The sequence below is a fragment of the Nerophis ophidion genome, linkage group LG01 (genome assembly GCF_033978795.1).
Source record: "Nerophis ophidion isolate RoL-2023_Sa linkage group LG01, RoL_Noph_v1.0, whole genome shotgun sequence".
Lineage (NCBI taxonomy): Eukaryota > Metazoa > Chordata > Actinopteri > Syngnathiformes > Syngnathidae > Nerophis > Nerophis ophidion.
The window spans coordinates 53,866,604-53,883,723 of NC_084611.1; the positions used below are offsets into that span (position 1 = coordinate 53,866,604).

Sequence of the window (17,120 nt, forward strand, 5' to 3'; positions counted from 1 at the left end):
GCCGACAGACTGCCGGGTCGTTGATGCCACAATTGCCACAAGAGGGGGCACTTGGCCAGAAAATGTCGTAGTGCCAGGCAGATAAGGAAACCTGAAGGACCAACATTAGGTGCAACTTACAGGTTGGGAAATGAGACCGAAAATGTAGAATATGCACACACACTCTATAACCTAACTATGGAGGAGAAAGTGGAACCATACAAAGAGCACATACAAATAAATGGACATGACGCTGAATTTGAAATTGACACTGGAGCAGGCATGACGATAATTACTGAGGACACATACCAACAGATGGGGGGAGGAAGACTCCAGCACACACACGTGAAACTATACACCTACACCAAAGACAAGGTGGGAGTGTTAGGGAAACTGCATGTGCAAGTCAGCTACAGAGGGCAGGCTAAACAATTACCATTACTGGTGGTAAAGGGAGAGGGCCCAAATCTCATGGGCAGAAATTGGCTGAAAGCAATTAAAATAGATTGGAGCACTGTATTTAGCCTAAGGTTAAGTATACAGCAGGACTTAGATGAGCTACTCACGAGACATGAGGATGTTTTTAAGAAGGAACTGGGTACGTTAGTCGGGGCCTCAGCAAAAATCTATGTTGAGCGAGATGCCAAGCCAAGATATTTCAAAGCTCGACCACTGCCATATGCACTAAAAGACAAAGTTGAGGCTGAATTAGTGAGGCTGGAGAAGGAAGGCATTCTTGAACCCGTGAACATTTCGGAGTGGGCCGCCCCCATTGTGCCCATCATAAAACCGGACAAAACAACTAGAATCTGTGGGGACTATAGAGTTACTGTAAACCCAGTGTCAAAATTAGATAACTACCCAATCCCGAAAACAGAGGACTTGTTAGCAGTATTAGGAGGTGGAAAAAAATTTACAAAACTGGACATGTCTCAAGCCTACCAGCAACTCAGGTTAGATGAGGGCTCAAAGAAGTTCACCACAATAAACACACATCGAGGACTATAACAGTACACAAGATTGCCGTATGGGGTGTCTTCGGCACCAGGCATTTTCCAGTGCACCATGGATGGTCTATTGCAGGGACTGCCTCAAGTAGTGGTGAGAGTGGACAACATTTTAGTAACAGGGAAGGATGATGCTAGCCACTTAAAAAATCTCGGCGCGGTGCTTGAGAGAATTGCAGCTGCAGGCCTTCGCTTGCGACGACAAAAATGTGTGTTTATGGCACCCGAGGTAGTGTATCTCGGTTACAAAATCAACTGCAACGGCATCCATCCAGTGGCGGACAAGGTTGAAGCCAATGCTCCTCAGCCAACTGACCAGACACAGTTGAAATCGTTCCTTGGAATGCTAAATTACTATCACAGATTCTTGCCAAACATATCCACCATATTGGAGCCTTTACACAAACTGTTGAGAAAGGGAAATGCGTGGAAATGGACGACGAATCAGAGTCGAGCATTCGAGGCAGAAAAAAAGTGTCTCCAATCTGATAAATTATTGATACACTTTGATGACAGAAAGCCACTTTATCTGGCCTGTGATGCTTCGCCATATGGTGTGGGAGCCGTTCTATCTCACCGTTTCCCAGATGGTTCAGAGAAGCCCATTGGATACATGTCACTTTCACTAACAGTGGCTGAGAGGGGTTACTCTCAATTGGAAAAGGAGGCACTAGCCATCATGTTTGGCCTAAAAAAATTCATCAATACCTTTTCGGCAAGCACTGCACCATTGTCACAGATCACAAACCGCTACTGGGTCTTTTGGGTGAGAGCAAAAGCATTCCACAGTTGGCGGCAGCCAGAATGCAGAGGTGGGCCTTGCTTTTGGCAGCTAATGAATACACCTTAGAATACAAGGAAGGCTCGAAACATGGCAACGCTGATGCTTTGAGCCGACTCCCATTACCAGTCATGCCCAGCAGTACACCACGCGATGAAGAGGTAAGAATGCTGATGGAACACATGAATGGCACACCATTGCAAGCCAAGCAGATCCGGGACTGGACCAGACGAGATCCAATTTTGTCCAGAGTGCAACAATGGCTGTTACAGGGTTCCTGGCCCAAGGTATGTACTGATCCACGAGTGAAGCCGTATATGAAAAGACAGCATGAGCTGAGTGTGGAAGATGGCTGTCTTCTGTGGGGGACAAGGGTGGTAATACCACCTCCTGGTCGGCAGGTAATGACGGAAGAGCTACATGCAGCTCATCCAGGGGTCTCAAGGATGAAATCCCTAGCCCGGAGTTATGTGTGGTGGCCCAACATGGATGAGGAGTTGGAGGCAGCAGTGCGCAGTTGCCGTACATGTCAAGCTAACCAAGACACACCTCCGGACGCGCCGCTACATCCCTGGGAGTGGCCAAATCAGCCATGGATGAGAATACATTTGGATTTTTGCGGGTCCATTCTAGGAAAAATGTTTCTGATTGTCATCGATGCTTACTCCAAGTGGATGGAGATCATCCCAATGCAGTCCATAACCTCTTCAATAACTATTGAGAAATTGAGAAGCATATTTGCCACTCATGGCATTCCAGCAAGTCTGGTTACAGACAATGGGCCAAGTCTGGTCAGTGCAGAGTTTGAACATTTCCTCAGAAAAAATGGTGTAAAACATGTAACAACAGCCCCATACCACCCGTCTTCAAATGGCTGTGCGGAGCGCGCTGTACGGGTCTTCAAGGAAGCCATCAGGAAGATGGGGGAGGGAAGTGTGGAAACAAAGGTGTCGAAGTTCCTGTTTAAATACAGATTAACTCCTCAGACTACAACCGGCACCACACCTGCGGAGCTGCTAATGAACAGGAGATTGCGAACGCAGCTGGACATGGTCAGGCCAGCACTGTCAGACAAAGTGAGCTCAAACCTGGAAAAACAAAAACAGAACCATGACAAAAGGGCCAGGGACAGAGTGTTCACAGACTGTGAAGCCGTATACATACGAGGATATGCGGGCCAGAAATGGATTCAGGCAAGACTCGTGGAGAGGACTGGTCCAGTGTCTTGGGCAGCAAAAACTCAAGATGGCAAGCTGGTGAGAAGACATCAAGATCAGATCCGTCCACGTTATGATCAGAAGGAAACTCTTCGTGACACATCCGAGGACAGTTTTCCAGAGGATTTCCATTCAGAACCACCAGGAGCAGTTGATCAGGAACCAATTGATCAGGAACTAGTTGATCAGGAACCAGATGAGCCTGAATCAGGTGATCAAGCACAGGATGCAGAAGTGGGAGTCAGGGGCACCGCTCGCCAAAGGAAACCTCCATCATATCTCAAGGACTATGTTTTCACACAGACTCAGTGATTTCTGGGGGTTGTGTATTACACTAAGAGGGGACTATGAATATTTGACTGGACTATGGGTGGAGGGAATGTTGTAATGTTAATGTGCTATTTTTGATCAGGCTGCACCATGACCACCACTATGGGGTCCAGGCGGGTTCCTAGGCAACGGGGCAAGTAGTGTTTTGACAGCAGTAGAGCTAATGGCTGCGTATAATGTATCTGTGTGCTGATCTTCATTAAAAGTTCGAGTTGAGCATTGTAAGGAGTAAGTCACTTTACTACAGTTTCCTCAGTTCCCAAATGTTTATTGAGTGTTGTTAAAAGAAAAGGTAAAGTAACACAGTGGTGAAGATGCCCTAGCCGTTTATGAGTTTGAACATCAAATATCTTGTCTTTGTCGTGCATTCAATTGAATATGGGTTGAAAAGGATTTGCAAATCATTGTATTCCGTTTATATTTACATCTAACACAATTTCCCAACTCATATGGAAACAGGGTTTGTATATAATGCTGTATAGCCTGTATTTATATTATTCACATTTGAAAAATGCTGTATAATAGACTGTATTTATATTATTCACATGTGAACAATGCTGTATAATAGACTGTATTTATGTTATTCACATGTGAATAATGCTGTATAACAGACTGTATTTACATTATTAACATGTGAATACTGCTGTATAATAGACTGTATTTACATTTATACTACTCACATGTAAATAATGCTGTACAATACTGTATTTATGTTATTCACATGTGAATACTGCTGTATAATAGCCTGTATTTATATTATTCACATGTGAATAAGGCTGTATAATTAACTGTATTTATATTATTAACATGTAAATAATATTGTAAAATAGACTGTATGTATGTTATTCACATGTGAATAATGCTGTTTAACACACTGTATTTGTATTATTCACATGTAAATAACCCTGTAAAATAGGCTGTATTTATATTATTCACATGTGAAAAATGCTGTAAAATAGATTGTATTTATATTATTCACATGTATATAATGCTGTATAATAGCCTGTATTTATATTATTCATATGTGAAAAATGCTGTATAATAGACTGCATTTATATTATTCACATGTGAATAATGCTGTATAATAGGCAGTATTTGTTATTCACATGTGAATACTGCTGTATAATAGACTATTTCCATTATTCTCATGTGAATACTGCTGTATAAAAGACTGTATTTACATTTATATAATTCACATGTAAATAATGCTGTATAATAGACTGTATTTATGTTATCCACATGTGAATACTGCTGTATAAAAGATTGTATTTATATTATTCACATGTGACTAAGGCTGTATAATTTACTGTATTTGTATTATTCACATGTAAATAATACTGTATAATAGACTGTATTTATGTTATTCACATGTGAATAATGCTGTATAATAGCCTGTATTTATATTATTTACGTGTGAATAATGCTGTATAATACCCTCTATTTATATTATTCACATGTGAATAAGGCTGTATAATAGCCTATATTTATATTATTCACATGTGAATAATGCTGTAAAATACTGTATTTATATTATTCACATGTGAATATTGCTGTATAATAGCCTGTATTTGTATTATTTACATGTGAATAATGCTGTATAATAGACTGTATTTATGTTATTCACATGTGCATACTGCTGTTTTATAGACTTTATTTGTTATTCACATGTGAATACTGCTGTATTATAGACTGTATTTGTTATTCACATGTGGATAATGCTGTTTAATAGACTACATTTATATTAACATGTGAATAATGCTGTATAATAGACTACATTTATACTAACATGTGAATAATGTTGTATAATAGCCTGTATTTATATTATTCACATGTGAGTAATGCTGTATAATAGCCTGTATTTATATTATTCATATGTGAATAAGGCTGTATAATAGCCTGTATTTATAATATTCACATGTGAATAATGCTGTAAAATACTGTATTTATATTATTCACATTTGAATAATGCTGTATAATAGCCTGTATTTATATTATTCACATGTTAATAAAGATGTATAACAGACTGTATTTATATTATTCACATGTGAATAATGCTGTATTATAGCCTGTATTTATATTATTCACATGTGAGTAATGCTGTATAAAAGCCTGTATTTATAATATTCACATGTGAATTATGCTGTAAAATACTGTATTTATATTATTCACATTTGAATAACGCTGTATAATAGCCTGTATTAATATTATTCACATGTTAATAAAGATGTATAACAGACTGTATTTATATTATTCACATGTGAATAATGCTGTATAATAGCCTGTATTTATATTATTCACATATGAATAATGCTGTATAAAAGCCGTTATTTATATTATTCACATGTGAATAATGCTGTATAATAGCCTGTATTTATATTATTCACATATGAATAATGCTGTATAAAAGCCGTTATTTATATTATTCACATGTGAATAATGGTGTATAATGCTGTATTCGTCAGAATTAGTTGGTGTCGAACCCCAAGATGCAGAGAAGGAGGGAGGCATTTTGCAGGAAAACATGATTTAATTTAAAACACTAAGACAAAAACAAACAAAGGGTACAACAATAAGCGCGCGCGAGGGCGGATAACACACAAAAAGGCCAAGCGTGGAAGCTAGCAGGTATCGAGCAAGAAACAGAAGTCATACTTATAATATGAAAACAAAGTTGGAAGCAGGAAACAAAAGACAATAAGCTATAAACCACTATCAAATATAGCTTACCGCAAGGCTGCATTGACACGATATGATACGACACGACAGGTAGCAACGACAAGAGCGACATGCAATACGTGACAAATCAATAATCCAGCACTGACTGGAAGACAAAGCAGGTACAAATAAGAGCGGGTTGATTGACACCAGGTGTGGCCAGGTGCCAATCAGCCGCAGCTGAGGGGAAACAAAGCACTCATGGAGACAAACAGGATGCTGAACCAAAATAAGAGTGCTGACAGGAACTAAGGACAGGAAAAACTAAACATAGAGGAAAAACTAAAACACAATCAAACTGTCAGTGGCAAGCCTGACAGTACCCCCCCATCCCCTAGAAAAAAAAAACAGTCCAAAGTCAAGGGAGGGTGGAGGGAGGACAAGGCGGTGGGCCTCCAGGCCAAGTGTCCCCGCACCCAGCGGGGAAGAATCAAGTGGCGACGGCAAACAGAACGCCGCTGCAATTTGCGAGGCGGTCGCCCTTGAAACGACCACCTCTGTAGCCGACAAGAGTATGGTGGCGCCCTCAGCTGGCCCACCGGACAGGACGATGATGGCGCCCCCTGCTGCTGGCCCACCAGAGAGGGTGGTGGCGCCCCTTGCTGCTGGCCTATCGGAGAGGATCGTGGTGGAGCCCCCTGCTGCTGGCCCACTGGCGAGGATGGTGGTGGCACCCCCTGCTGCTGGCCGACCGGAGTGCGTGGTGGAGTTTGCTGGCCCACCGGAGTGCGTGGTGGTGTCTGCTGGCCCACCGGAGTGCGTGGTGGAGTCTGCTGGCTCACTGGAGTGCGTGGTGGCATCGTAGGTCGCAGACCCACCGGAGATGATAGCGCCATTGGTTGCAGACTCACTGGAGGTGATGGCGCCGTAGATTTCAGACCCACTGGAGGTGATGGCGGCGTCTGCCGACCCACCGGAGATGATGGCGCCGTCTGTGGCTTACCAACTGGGACGTGAAGTACCTGTGCCTCCCCATCTGCACAGCTACTGATAGCCCCCCCCTCAAGGGACGGATCCAGGACGTCCCCGGATAGGCCCACAGACAACAGGGGTGGGTGGGAGAGGGCTTGAAAAGCGGCCAAACTTTCCTTCAAGTTAGCCATTAGTTTTAACGCTAATTGAAGCCTCTCTGCCAAAGACATCTCTACGGGGTTCGAATTTGGCTGGATTATTTTGTCAGAATTAGTTGGTGTCGAACCCCAAGATGCAGAGAAGTAGGGAGGCATTTTCCAGGAAAACATGATTTAATTTAAAACACTAAGACCAAAACAAACAAAGGGTACAACAAAAAGCGCGCACGAGGGCGGATAACAAACAAAAAGGCCTAGCGTGGAAACTAGCAGCTTTCGAGCAAGAAACAGAAGTCGTACTTATAATATGAAAACAAAGTTGGAAGCAGGGAACAAAAGACAATAAGCTATGAACCACTATCAAATATAGCTTACCAAAACGCTGCATTGACACGATATGACACGACACGACAGGTAGCAACGACAAGAGCGACATGCAATACGTGACAAATCAATAATCCAGCACTGACTGGAAGACAAAGCAGGTACAAAAAGGAGCCGGCTGATTGACACCAGGTGTGGCTAGGTGCCAATCAGCCGCAGCTGAAGGGAAACAAACCACACAGGGAGACAAACAGGAAGCTGAACCAAAATAAGAGTACTGACAGGAACTAAGGACAGGAAAGACTAAACACAAATAGTTAAAACTAAAACACAAACAGACTGTCAGTGGCAAGCCTGACAGTATTTATATTATTCACATGTGAATAATGCTGTATAATAGACTGTATTTATATTATTCACATGTGAATAATGCTGTATAATAACCTGTATTTATGTTATTCACATGTGAATAATGCTGTTTAAGAGACTGTATTTATATTATTCACATGTGAATAATGCTCTATAATACTGTATTTATATTATTCACTTGTGAATAATGCTGTGTAATAGACTGTATTTATATTATTCACATGTGAATAATGCTGTATAATAGCCTGTATTTATGTTACTCACATGTGAATAATTCTGTATAATAGCCTGTATTTATATTATTCGCATGTGAATAATGCTGTATAATAGCCTGTATTTATATTATTCACATGTAAATAATGCTGTATAATAAACTGTATTTCTTATTCACCAGTGAATAATGCTGCATAATAGACTGTATATGTTATTCACATGTGAATAATGCTGTATAATAGGCTGTATATATGTTATTCACATGTGAATAATGCTGCATAATAGACTGTATTTATATTACTCACATGTAAAAAATAATAATAGGAATCACATTACAGGCATTCTCTTTTGCTTGCATCTATGTGCAAAACCCAACGTGCATTTGACATTATTTTGTGTTAGAATTAGTCCGGTTAATGCGGCTGGAGGCATAATTGTCTGCTCTTGTATATTTATGATATGAAAAACATTACTTAAAGGTTAACTGAACAATAAGCATTACATTAAAGACTGAAGACTTGCATTGAAAACTCACAGCATGTTGTGTCACATTTTCAGCCTATAACTCCTGGGATGTCCACGTTCATTGATAAGTTGAAGACTCGGGTTCGTGTCGGGGTGGTCGGTGGGTCCGACCTCTGTAAAATCAAAGAGCAACTTGGAGATGACGGTGAGACCCCAGCATGACACAGTGTGAAGCCGCTCTTCTGAGTTAAAGGGGACCTATGATACATCTGCAGTGCATTGATTGATTGAGACTTGTATTAGTAGATTGCACTGTACATTACATATTCCGTACAACACCCGAATAAGTTTTTCAACTCGTTTAAATCAGGGTCCAAGTTAATCAATTCATGGTAACCACATGCAACCACAACATTTACCTGCTGTGGGATAAAGAAAGTCTATCCTGTCCTATCCTAAAATGTTAAAATATTCACTCGTGGTAAACAATGCCAAAGTGTCAAATCAAAAGCCTTGTGTATTTTTTGGTGAGGTCTTGCGCCGCAGTTGAGGTCTTCACCGTATCCCTGGCTAGAGGGCAGTCAGGTACTAGGCCTTTGCCAAGGGCCACCTGGGGTAACAGCAGTAAAGGGGTTAACCTCCTAGTGCCCCAAGACCCCATAGAGGAGCCTCCACTGCCTTATACACACACACCATAATTATACTTCTATGTTTACTGCGCCAAGAATCCTTCAAGCGGTGCGGCTTCATAGCTAACCAAAGTCGTACTAAAACATTTGAATACATTTTTGAGCGCTGTGTGTAATGTTCTACATTTTCAATGGCACATTTAAAATGTTGGTGTTTACTTGAGACATATTGCCATCATAGTGCAGCCTACACTTATCTCTTATGTTTGGCTGGTCACACTTATCATTACACCATCCATCCATTTTCTACCGCTTATTCCCTTTTGGGGTCGCGGGGGCGCTGGTGCCTATCTCAGCTACAATCGGGTGGAAGGCGGGGTACACCCTGGACAAGTCGCCACCTCATCGCAGGGCCAACACAGATAGACAGACAACATTCACACTCACATTCACACACTAGGGCTAATTTAGTGTTGCCAATCAACCTATCCCCAGGTGCATGTCTTTGGAAGTGGGAGGAAGCAGGAGTACCCTGAGGAAACCCACGCATTCACGGGGAGAACATGCAAACTCCACACAAAAAGATCCCGAGCCTGGAATTGAACCCAGGACTGCAGGACCTTCGTATTGTGAGGCAGACACACTAACCCCTCTGCCACCGTGAAACCCATTACACCTTGTACTTTAGAATTTGATGCCAGCAACACGCGACAAAGAAGTTGGGAAAGTTGACAATAAATACTGATAAAGTTGAGGAATGCTCATTAAACACTTATTTGGAAAATCCTACAGGTGTGCAGGCTAATTGGGAACAGGTGGGTGCCATGATTGGGTATAAAACAGCTTCCCAAAAAATGCTCAGTCTTTCACATGAAAGGATGGGGCGAGGTACACCCCTTTGTCCACAACTGCGTGAGAAAATAGTCAAACAGTTTAAGAACAACTTTTCTCAAAGTGCAATTGCAAGAAATTTAGGGATTTCAACATTTACGGTCCATAATATCATCAAAAGGTTCAGAGAACTCCACGTATGCGGCATGGCCGGAAACCAACATTGAATGACCGTGACCTTCGATCCCTCAGACGGCATTGTATCAAAAACCGACATCAATCTCAAAAGGATATCACCACATGGGTTCAGGAACACTTCAGAAAACCACTGTCACTAAATACAGTTTCTCACTACATCTGTAAATTCAAGTTAAAGCTGTACTATGCAAAGCGAAAGCCATTTATCAACAACATCCAGAAATGCCGCCAGCTTCTCTGGGCCCGAGATCATCTAAGATGGACTGATGCAAAATGGAAATGTGTTCTGTGGTCTGACGAGTCCACATTTCAAATTGTTTTTGGAAATATTTGTTGTGTTCCGCTTGATTGTAAAATGTGTCGATTCGAAAAGGGGTGTGACGTTCATTGACGTTTTGTCAATATTCAGTGTTTTATCCTTCATAGAAAAATTTAAAATACCATCACGTTTTTTAAGGCGGTCTGTCAAAACGTTATTAGCATTCAATCAGACATTATTGTAAGGTTTTGTATTAGTGTTCATAAAAATAGACACATTTTTTTCTCTAAATGTGGCCCCCGAGTCAAAATAATTACCCAGGCCTGCTCTAACCACTAGGCCACTGAGTAGTAAATAAATAAATAAATATTGGTAATTACAGTTTATACATGTAATTAGCATCGGCCGATCCCAGTCATTGACGATCGGAATCCGCAGCATAAAACCCTAATCAAGGCATGTTCTGACTTAAGTGACATACTACTAATAGTTGCTCAATTTCAAGTCAGCTCTTGGACTCTACTTTGTGTTTCTGCAAACAGTCATCCAGAAGGTGGACTACGTGTTTGCAGAAAACGGTCTCGTGGCCTACAAGGGCGGACAGTTACTTTCTGTTCAGGTAAGACATTGTCCTCTCCTTCATTCTCTGTGCACAGGGCAGGTATATTTACCGTGTTGTTCTTAGTCCATCCAGGCCCACATGGGAGAAGACCTACTACAAGAATTTATCAACTTCTGTCTCAACTACATGGCCAAGATTAAACTGCCCAAGAAGAGGTAGTCGTTTCACTCATCCATGCGGTTTTCTTCACGCAAGTCACCTTGTTGAGTATCATTTTACGAGTAAAAAAATCTCAGTTGTGTATTGGTTAAGGCAGGGGTGTCAAAGTCAAGGCCCGTGGGCCAGATCCGGCCCGCGAATGAATTATCTATGGATATTGGATTAGTATTATGAATAACTGCAAAATCAATAGTTTACGATTTTCACAACAGAAGCTGCTGTATTTAGGAATATGCTATAAGAACAAGGTTTTTAAGGACCTAGCTAGTCATAGATCTTCTTCATGACAAGAACAACCAGCTGTTTATTAGGAATAACTGCAAAAAGATATTTCCTATGACAAGAGCGCTTTGCTGATTTTAAGATTTTGCTACCAAAACGCCTGTCAAAGATCTTCTATATGACAGGACACAGGAAGCCTCTGCCATTTTTAATAACTGCCTAGACCAGGGGTGTCAAAGTTAAGGCCCACAGGCCAGATCTGGCCCACGAATGAATTATCTTTCAGTGTTTCCCCCAGATTATTTGTTAGTTAAGGTGGTGTCTCTCCAGGTATAATGTTGTCTCTCCAGGGGTAATGGGGCGTCGCCCGGGACAGGTGGACGGACGGATAAGGGGCTGGGTGGGTGTAAGGAACAGTGTAATTTGGCCGGTCGCCAACATCACGTCTCCATCTCATCGCTGCCTGGGGGGAGGCAATAGACTACAGACTGGGGTGAAGTAGGCCGGCTTCGTCACATGAAGAAACCTACAATTTTTGGTTGTGTTATCCGCTCCGTATGCTTAATGGCAATATACGGTATATATATCTCAATATTTTTTCCGTAAAGTAAAAACAAAACACAAAACATATCTAGTTACCTGAGATACTAAGTATGTCATTGTTTTGACTTAGTAAATATTGACTTACTAAGACAAAATAATGACATACTTATAATCACTTACAGGCTTCCCAAATGGTGTAATAAAGTAAGCATGATGAGTTGAACATATGTCAGCATGTGGCCCCATTTTTAACTATTTTTTTCAAACGCTTTTTTGACTTAGTCATTGTTTTGACTTAGTAAATATTGACTTACTAAGACAAAATAATGACTAAGTCAAATAAGCGTTTTAACTATTTATTTCAAACGCTTATTTGACTTAGTCATTATTTTGACTGAGTAAATATTGACTCACTAAGACAAAATAATGACTAAGTCAAATAAGCATTTGAAAAAAAGAGTTAAAAGTGGGGCCACATTCAGTTCAACTCATCATACTTACAAACCCCGTTTCCATATGAGTTGGGAAATTGTGTTAGATGTAAATATAAATGGAATACAATGATTTGCAAATCCTTTTCAACCCATATTCAATTGAATGCACTACAAAGACAAGATATTTGATGTTCAAACTCATAAACTTTTTTTTTTTTTGCAAATAATAGGTAACTTAGAATTTCATGGCTGCAACATGTGCCAAAGTAGTTGGGAAAGGGCATGTTCACCACTGTGTTACATCACCTTTTCTTTTAACAACACTCAATAAACATTTGGGAACTGAGGAAACTAATTGTTGAAGCTTTGAAAGTGGAATTTTTTCCCATTCTTGTTTTATGTAGAGCTTCAGTCGTTCAACAGTCTGGGGTCTCCGCTGTTGTATTTTACGCTTCATAATGCGCCACACATTTTCGATGGGAGACAGGTCTGGACTGCAGGCGGGTCAGGAAAGTACCCGCACTTTTTTTTTTACGAAGCCACGCTGACGAACACTTTTCTTGCTGAAATAAGCAGGGGCGTCCATGATAACGTTGCTTGGATGACAACATATGTTGTTCCTAAACCTGTATGGACCATTCAGCATTAATGGTGCCTTCACAGATGTTTAAGTTACCCATGCCTTGGGCAGTAATACACCCACCTTACCATCACAGATGCTGGCTTTTGAACTTTGTGCCTATAACAATCCGAATGATTATTTTCCTCTTTGTTCTGGAGGACACCACGTCCTCTGTTACCAAATATAATTTGAAATGTGCACTCGTGAGACCACAGAACACCTTTCCACTTTGCATCAGTCCATCTTAGGTGAGCTCGGACCCAGCCAAGCCGGCGGCATTTCAGGATATTGTTGATAAATGGGTTTGGCTTTGCAGAGTAGAGTTTTAACTTGCACTTACAGATGTAGCGACAAACTGTAGTTTCTGACAGTGGTTTTATGAAGTGTTCCTGAGCCCATGTGGTGATATCCTTTACACACTGATGTCGGTTTTTATGCAGTACCGCCTGAGGGATCACAAGTTCGTAATATCATCGCTTACATGCAGTGATTTCTCCAGATTCTCTGAACTTTTTGATGATTTTACAGACCTTAGATGTAAAATCCCTAAATTCCTTGCAATAGTTCGTTGAGAAAACGTGGTTCTAAAACTATTCGACAATTTGCTTACAAAGTGGTGACCCTTACCCCATCCTTAGCATTTCATGGAAGCTGCCTTTATACCCAACACATTTTTGGGGTCCCACTCTTTTGTAAGCGTTTTGAAAACAAATGATATATGTACGCATCATCCTGTTATATCTCACATTCTATGTTGTGTTTTGGAAAAAGGTTGTCATAAACGTTACTTAATTCATTAAAAATTATAATACAAAATAAAACTAATATTTATGCATATGTACATTTATTCAGTTATAAACATTCTTTCACTTTCTTCTTTCCTTCATGGATCTGAAGTTTACCGCTGCAGGTATTTTTTTCTATATTTTTATTGTAATATTTTCAGAATGTGTGTTCATTTTGGCCAAAGTAAGACAAAGAAAACAATCTGAAGTTGTCTTTAATTTTTTTTGTTTTAATGCCGTGATTTTAATACCCCGGCCTGCCTGTGCACAGGTTTTCTTCCATGCGGGCCCCTGAGCTAAAATGAGTTCGACACCCCTGGGTTAAGGCGATCAGAGATGAATTCTGCTCTGTTTATTCTCACAGGGGCACATTCGTTGAATTTCGCAACGGCATGTTGAACATTTCCCCCATCGGACGCAGTTGCACGCATGAGGAAAGGAAAGAGTTCTACGAGCTGGACCAGGTAGCATACCCACCCTTCAACGCCACCTGTTAACAAATGCATCATTTCCGCTTCCGCACAAAGTGATGGAGTTAAAAAAAGTCACAGCCAAAAATAGTGTGGCGTTATCGTAAATGACATTTTCAGAATCTGGCTTAAAGTAACATTTTTCAAACCAAAAACTACAACAACAAGACCAAAGCTATATTAGGTTACCATTGGTGGTTTACCAGAACATATACCTTTTTAAAGTGTCCGTATTTTTCACAATTCCTAATCGTATTGAACTGGAACATATACTTTTTTAAAAGTGTCTATATTACTCACAATTCCTAATCATATTGAACCGGAACATACACTTTTTTCAAAGTGTTTATATTGCTCACAATTACTAATCACATTGAACCGGAACATATACTTTTTTAAAGTGTCTGTATTACAATTACTAATCATATTGAACCGGAAAATATACTTTTTTAAAGTGTCTGTATTACAATTCCTAATCATATTGAACCGGAACATATACTTTTTTCAAAGTGTTTATATTGCTCACAATTACTAATCACATTGAACCGGAACATATACTTTTTTAAAGTGTCTGTATTACAATTACTAATCATATTGAACCGGAAAATATACTTTTTTAAAGTGTCTATATTACTCACAATTCCTAATCATATTGAACTGGAACATATACTTTTTTTCAAAGTGTTTATATTGCTCACAATTACTAATCACATTGAACCGGAACATATACTTTTTTAAAGTGTCTGTATTACAATTACTAATCATATTGAACCGGAAAATATACTTTTTTAAAGTGTCTGTATTACAATTCCTAATCATATTGAACCGGAACATATACTTTTTTCAAAGTGTTTATATTGCTCACAATTACTAATCACATTGAACCGGAACATATACTTTTTTAAAGTGTCTGTATTACAATTACTAATCATATTGAACCGGAAAATATACTTTTTTAAAGTGTCTATATTACTCACAATTCCTAATCATATTGAACCGGAACATATACTTTTTTCAAAGTGTTTATATTGCTCACAATTACTAATCACATTGAACCGGAACATATACTTTTTTAAAGTGTCTGTATTACAATTACTAATCATATTGAACCGGAAAATATACTTTTTTAAAGTGTCTATATTACTCACAATTACTAATCATATTGAACCGGAACATATACTTTTTTAAAGTGTCTATATTACTCACAATTACTAATCGTATTGAACCGGAACATATACTTTTTTAAAGTGTCTATATTACTCACAATTCCTAATCATATTGAACTGGAACATATACTTTTTTAAAGTGTCTATATTACTCACAATTCCTAATCATATTGAACCGGAACATACACTTTTTTCAAAGTGTTTATATTGCTCACAATTACTAATCACATTGAACCGGAACATATACTTTTTTAAAGTGTCTGTATTACAATTACTAATCATATTGAACCGGAAAATATACTTTTTTAGAGTGTCTATATTACTCACAATTACTAATCATATTGAACCGGAACATATACTTTTTTAAAGTGTCTATATTACTCACAATTACTAATCGTATTGAACCGGAACATATACTTTTTTAAAAGTGTCTATATTACTCACAACTGCTAATCGTATTGAACCAGAACATTTACTTTTTAAAGTGTCTATGTTACTCAAAATTACTAATTGTCAAAGTTATTTGTTGTTGTTGATGAACCCCAAGATGCAGAGATGGAGGCAGGCATTGGATTGGAAAACTTGATTTAATTAAAACCAAACAAGAACAAACAAAAAGCGCGCACGTGGGCGGAATAACAAACTAAGGGAGCTAGCACTGGGAGCTAGAAAACAAAAAGGAACTTTAGCATGGAAGCTAGTGGATAGCAAACAAAAAAACTGGAAATAGCTAATGGCTAACAAGAACAGCTTACGGCTACAACGACCAGGACAAAATGTAGCACGACAGGTAATAGCTGAAATGATCATATCGACACGACAGGTAGCACGACAAGAGCGATATGTGGCAACAACAATACAATAATCCAGCAACTGACACAAGACAAAGCTGGTACAAATAGGAGCGGGCTGATTGGCAACGGGTGTGGCCAGGTGCCAATCAGCCGCAGCTGAGGGGTAACACAGCACTCAGGGAACAAGACAGGAAGCTGACAAAATAAGAGCAGTTGACAGGAACTAAGGACAGGAAATACTAAATACAGAGGAAAAACTAAAACACAAACTGTCAGTGGCAAGCCTGACACTAATCATATTGAACCAGAACATATACTTTTTTTAAAGTGTCTATATTACTCACAATTACTAATCGTATTGAACCGGAACATATACTTTTTTAAAAGTGTCTATATTACTCACAATTGCTAATCGTATTGAACCGGAACATTTACTTTTTTAAAGTGTCTATATTACTCACAATTACTAATCGTATTGAACCAGAACATATACATTTGTAAAGTGTCTATATTACTCACAATTAACTAATCGTATTGAACCAGAACATATACATTTTTAAAGTGTCTATATTACTCACAATTACTAATAGTATTGAACCGGAACACATACTTTTTTAAAGTGTCTATATTACTCACAATTATTAATCGTATTGAACCGAAACATATACTTTTTCAAAGTGTCTATATTACTCACAATTACTAATCATATTTAACCAGAACATATACTTTTTAAAGTGTCTCTATTACTCACATTGAACCGGAACATATACTTTTTTAAAGTGTGTATGTTACTCACAATTACTAATCGTATTGAACCGGAAAATATACTTTTTAAAAGTGTCTATATTACTCTCAATTACTAATCGTATTGAACCGGAACATTTACTTTTTTAAAGTGTCTATATTACTCACATTG

The 17,120-nt window shown here is 39.2% G+C and overlaps 1 protein-coding gene across 1 annotated transcript in view; it reads left to right on the forward strand.

Annotated features, from left to right (window-relative positions):
* pmm2 (phosphomannomutase 2) overlaps positions 1–17,120 on the forward strand; it is a 36,921-nt gene that overhangs the window by 4,814 nt on the left and 14,987 nt on the right. The window contains exons 2-5 of the mRNA XM_061907282.1: positions 8,564–8,675; positions 10,930–11,006; positions 11,073–11,164; positions 14,139–14,238. Coding sequence (XP_061763266.1) covers positions 8,564–8,675; positions 10,930–11,006; positions 11,073–11,164; positions 14,139–14,238 — 381 coding nt within the window. The remainder of the gene's footprint in view (positions 1–8,563; positions 8,676–10,929; positions 11,007–11,072; positions 11,165–14,138; positions 14,239–17,120) is intronic.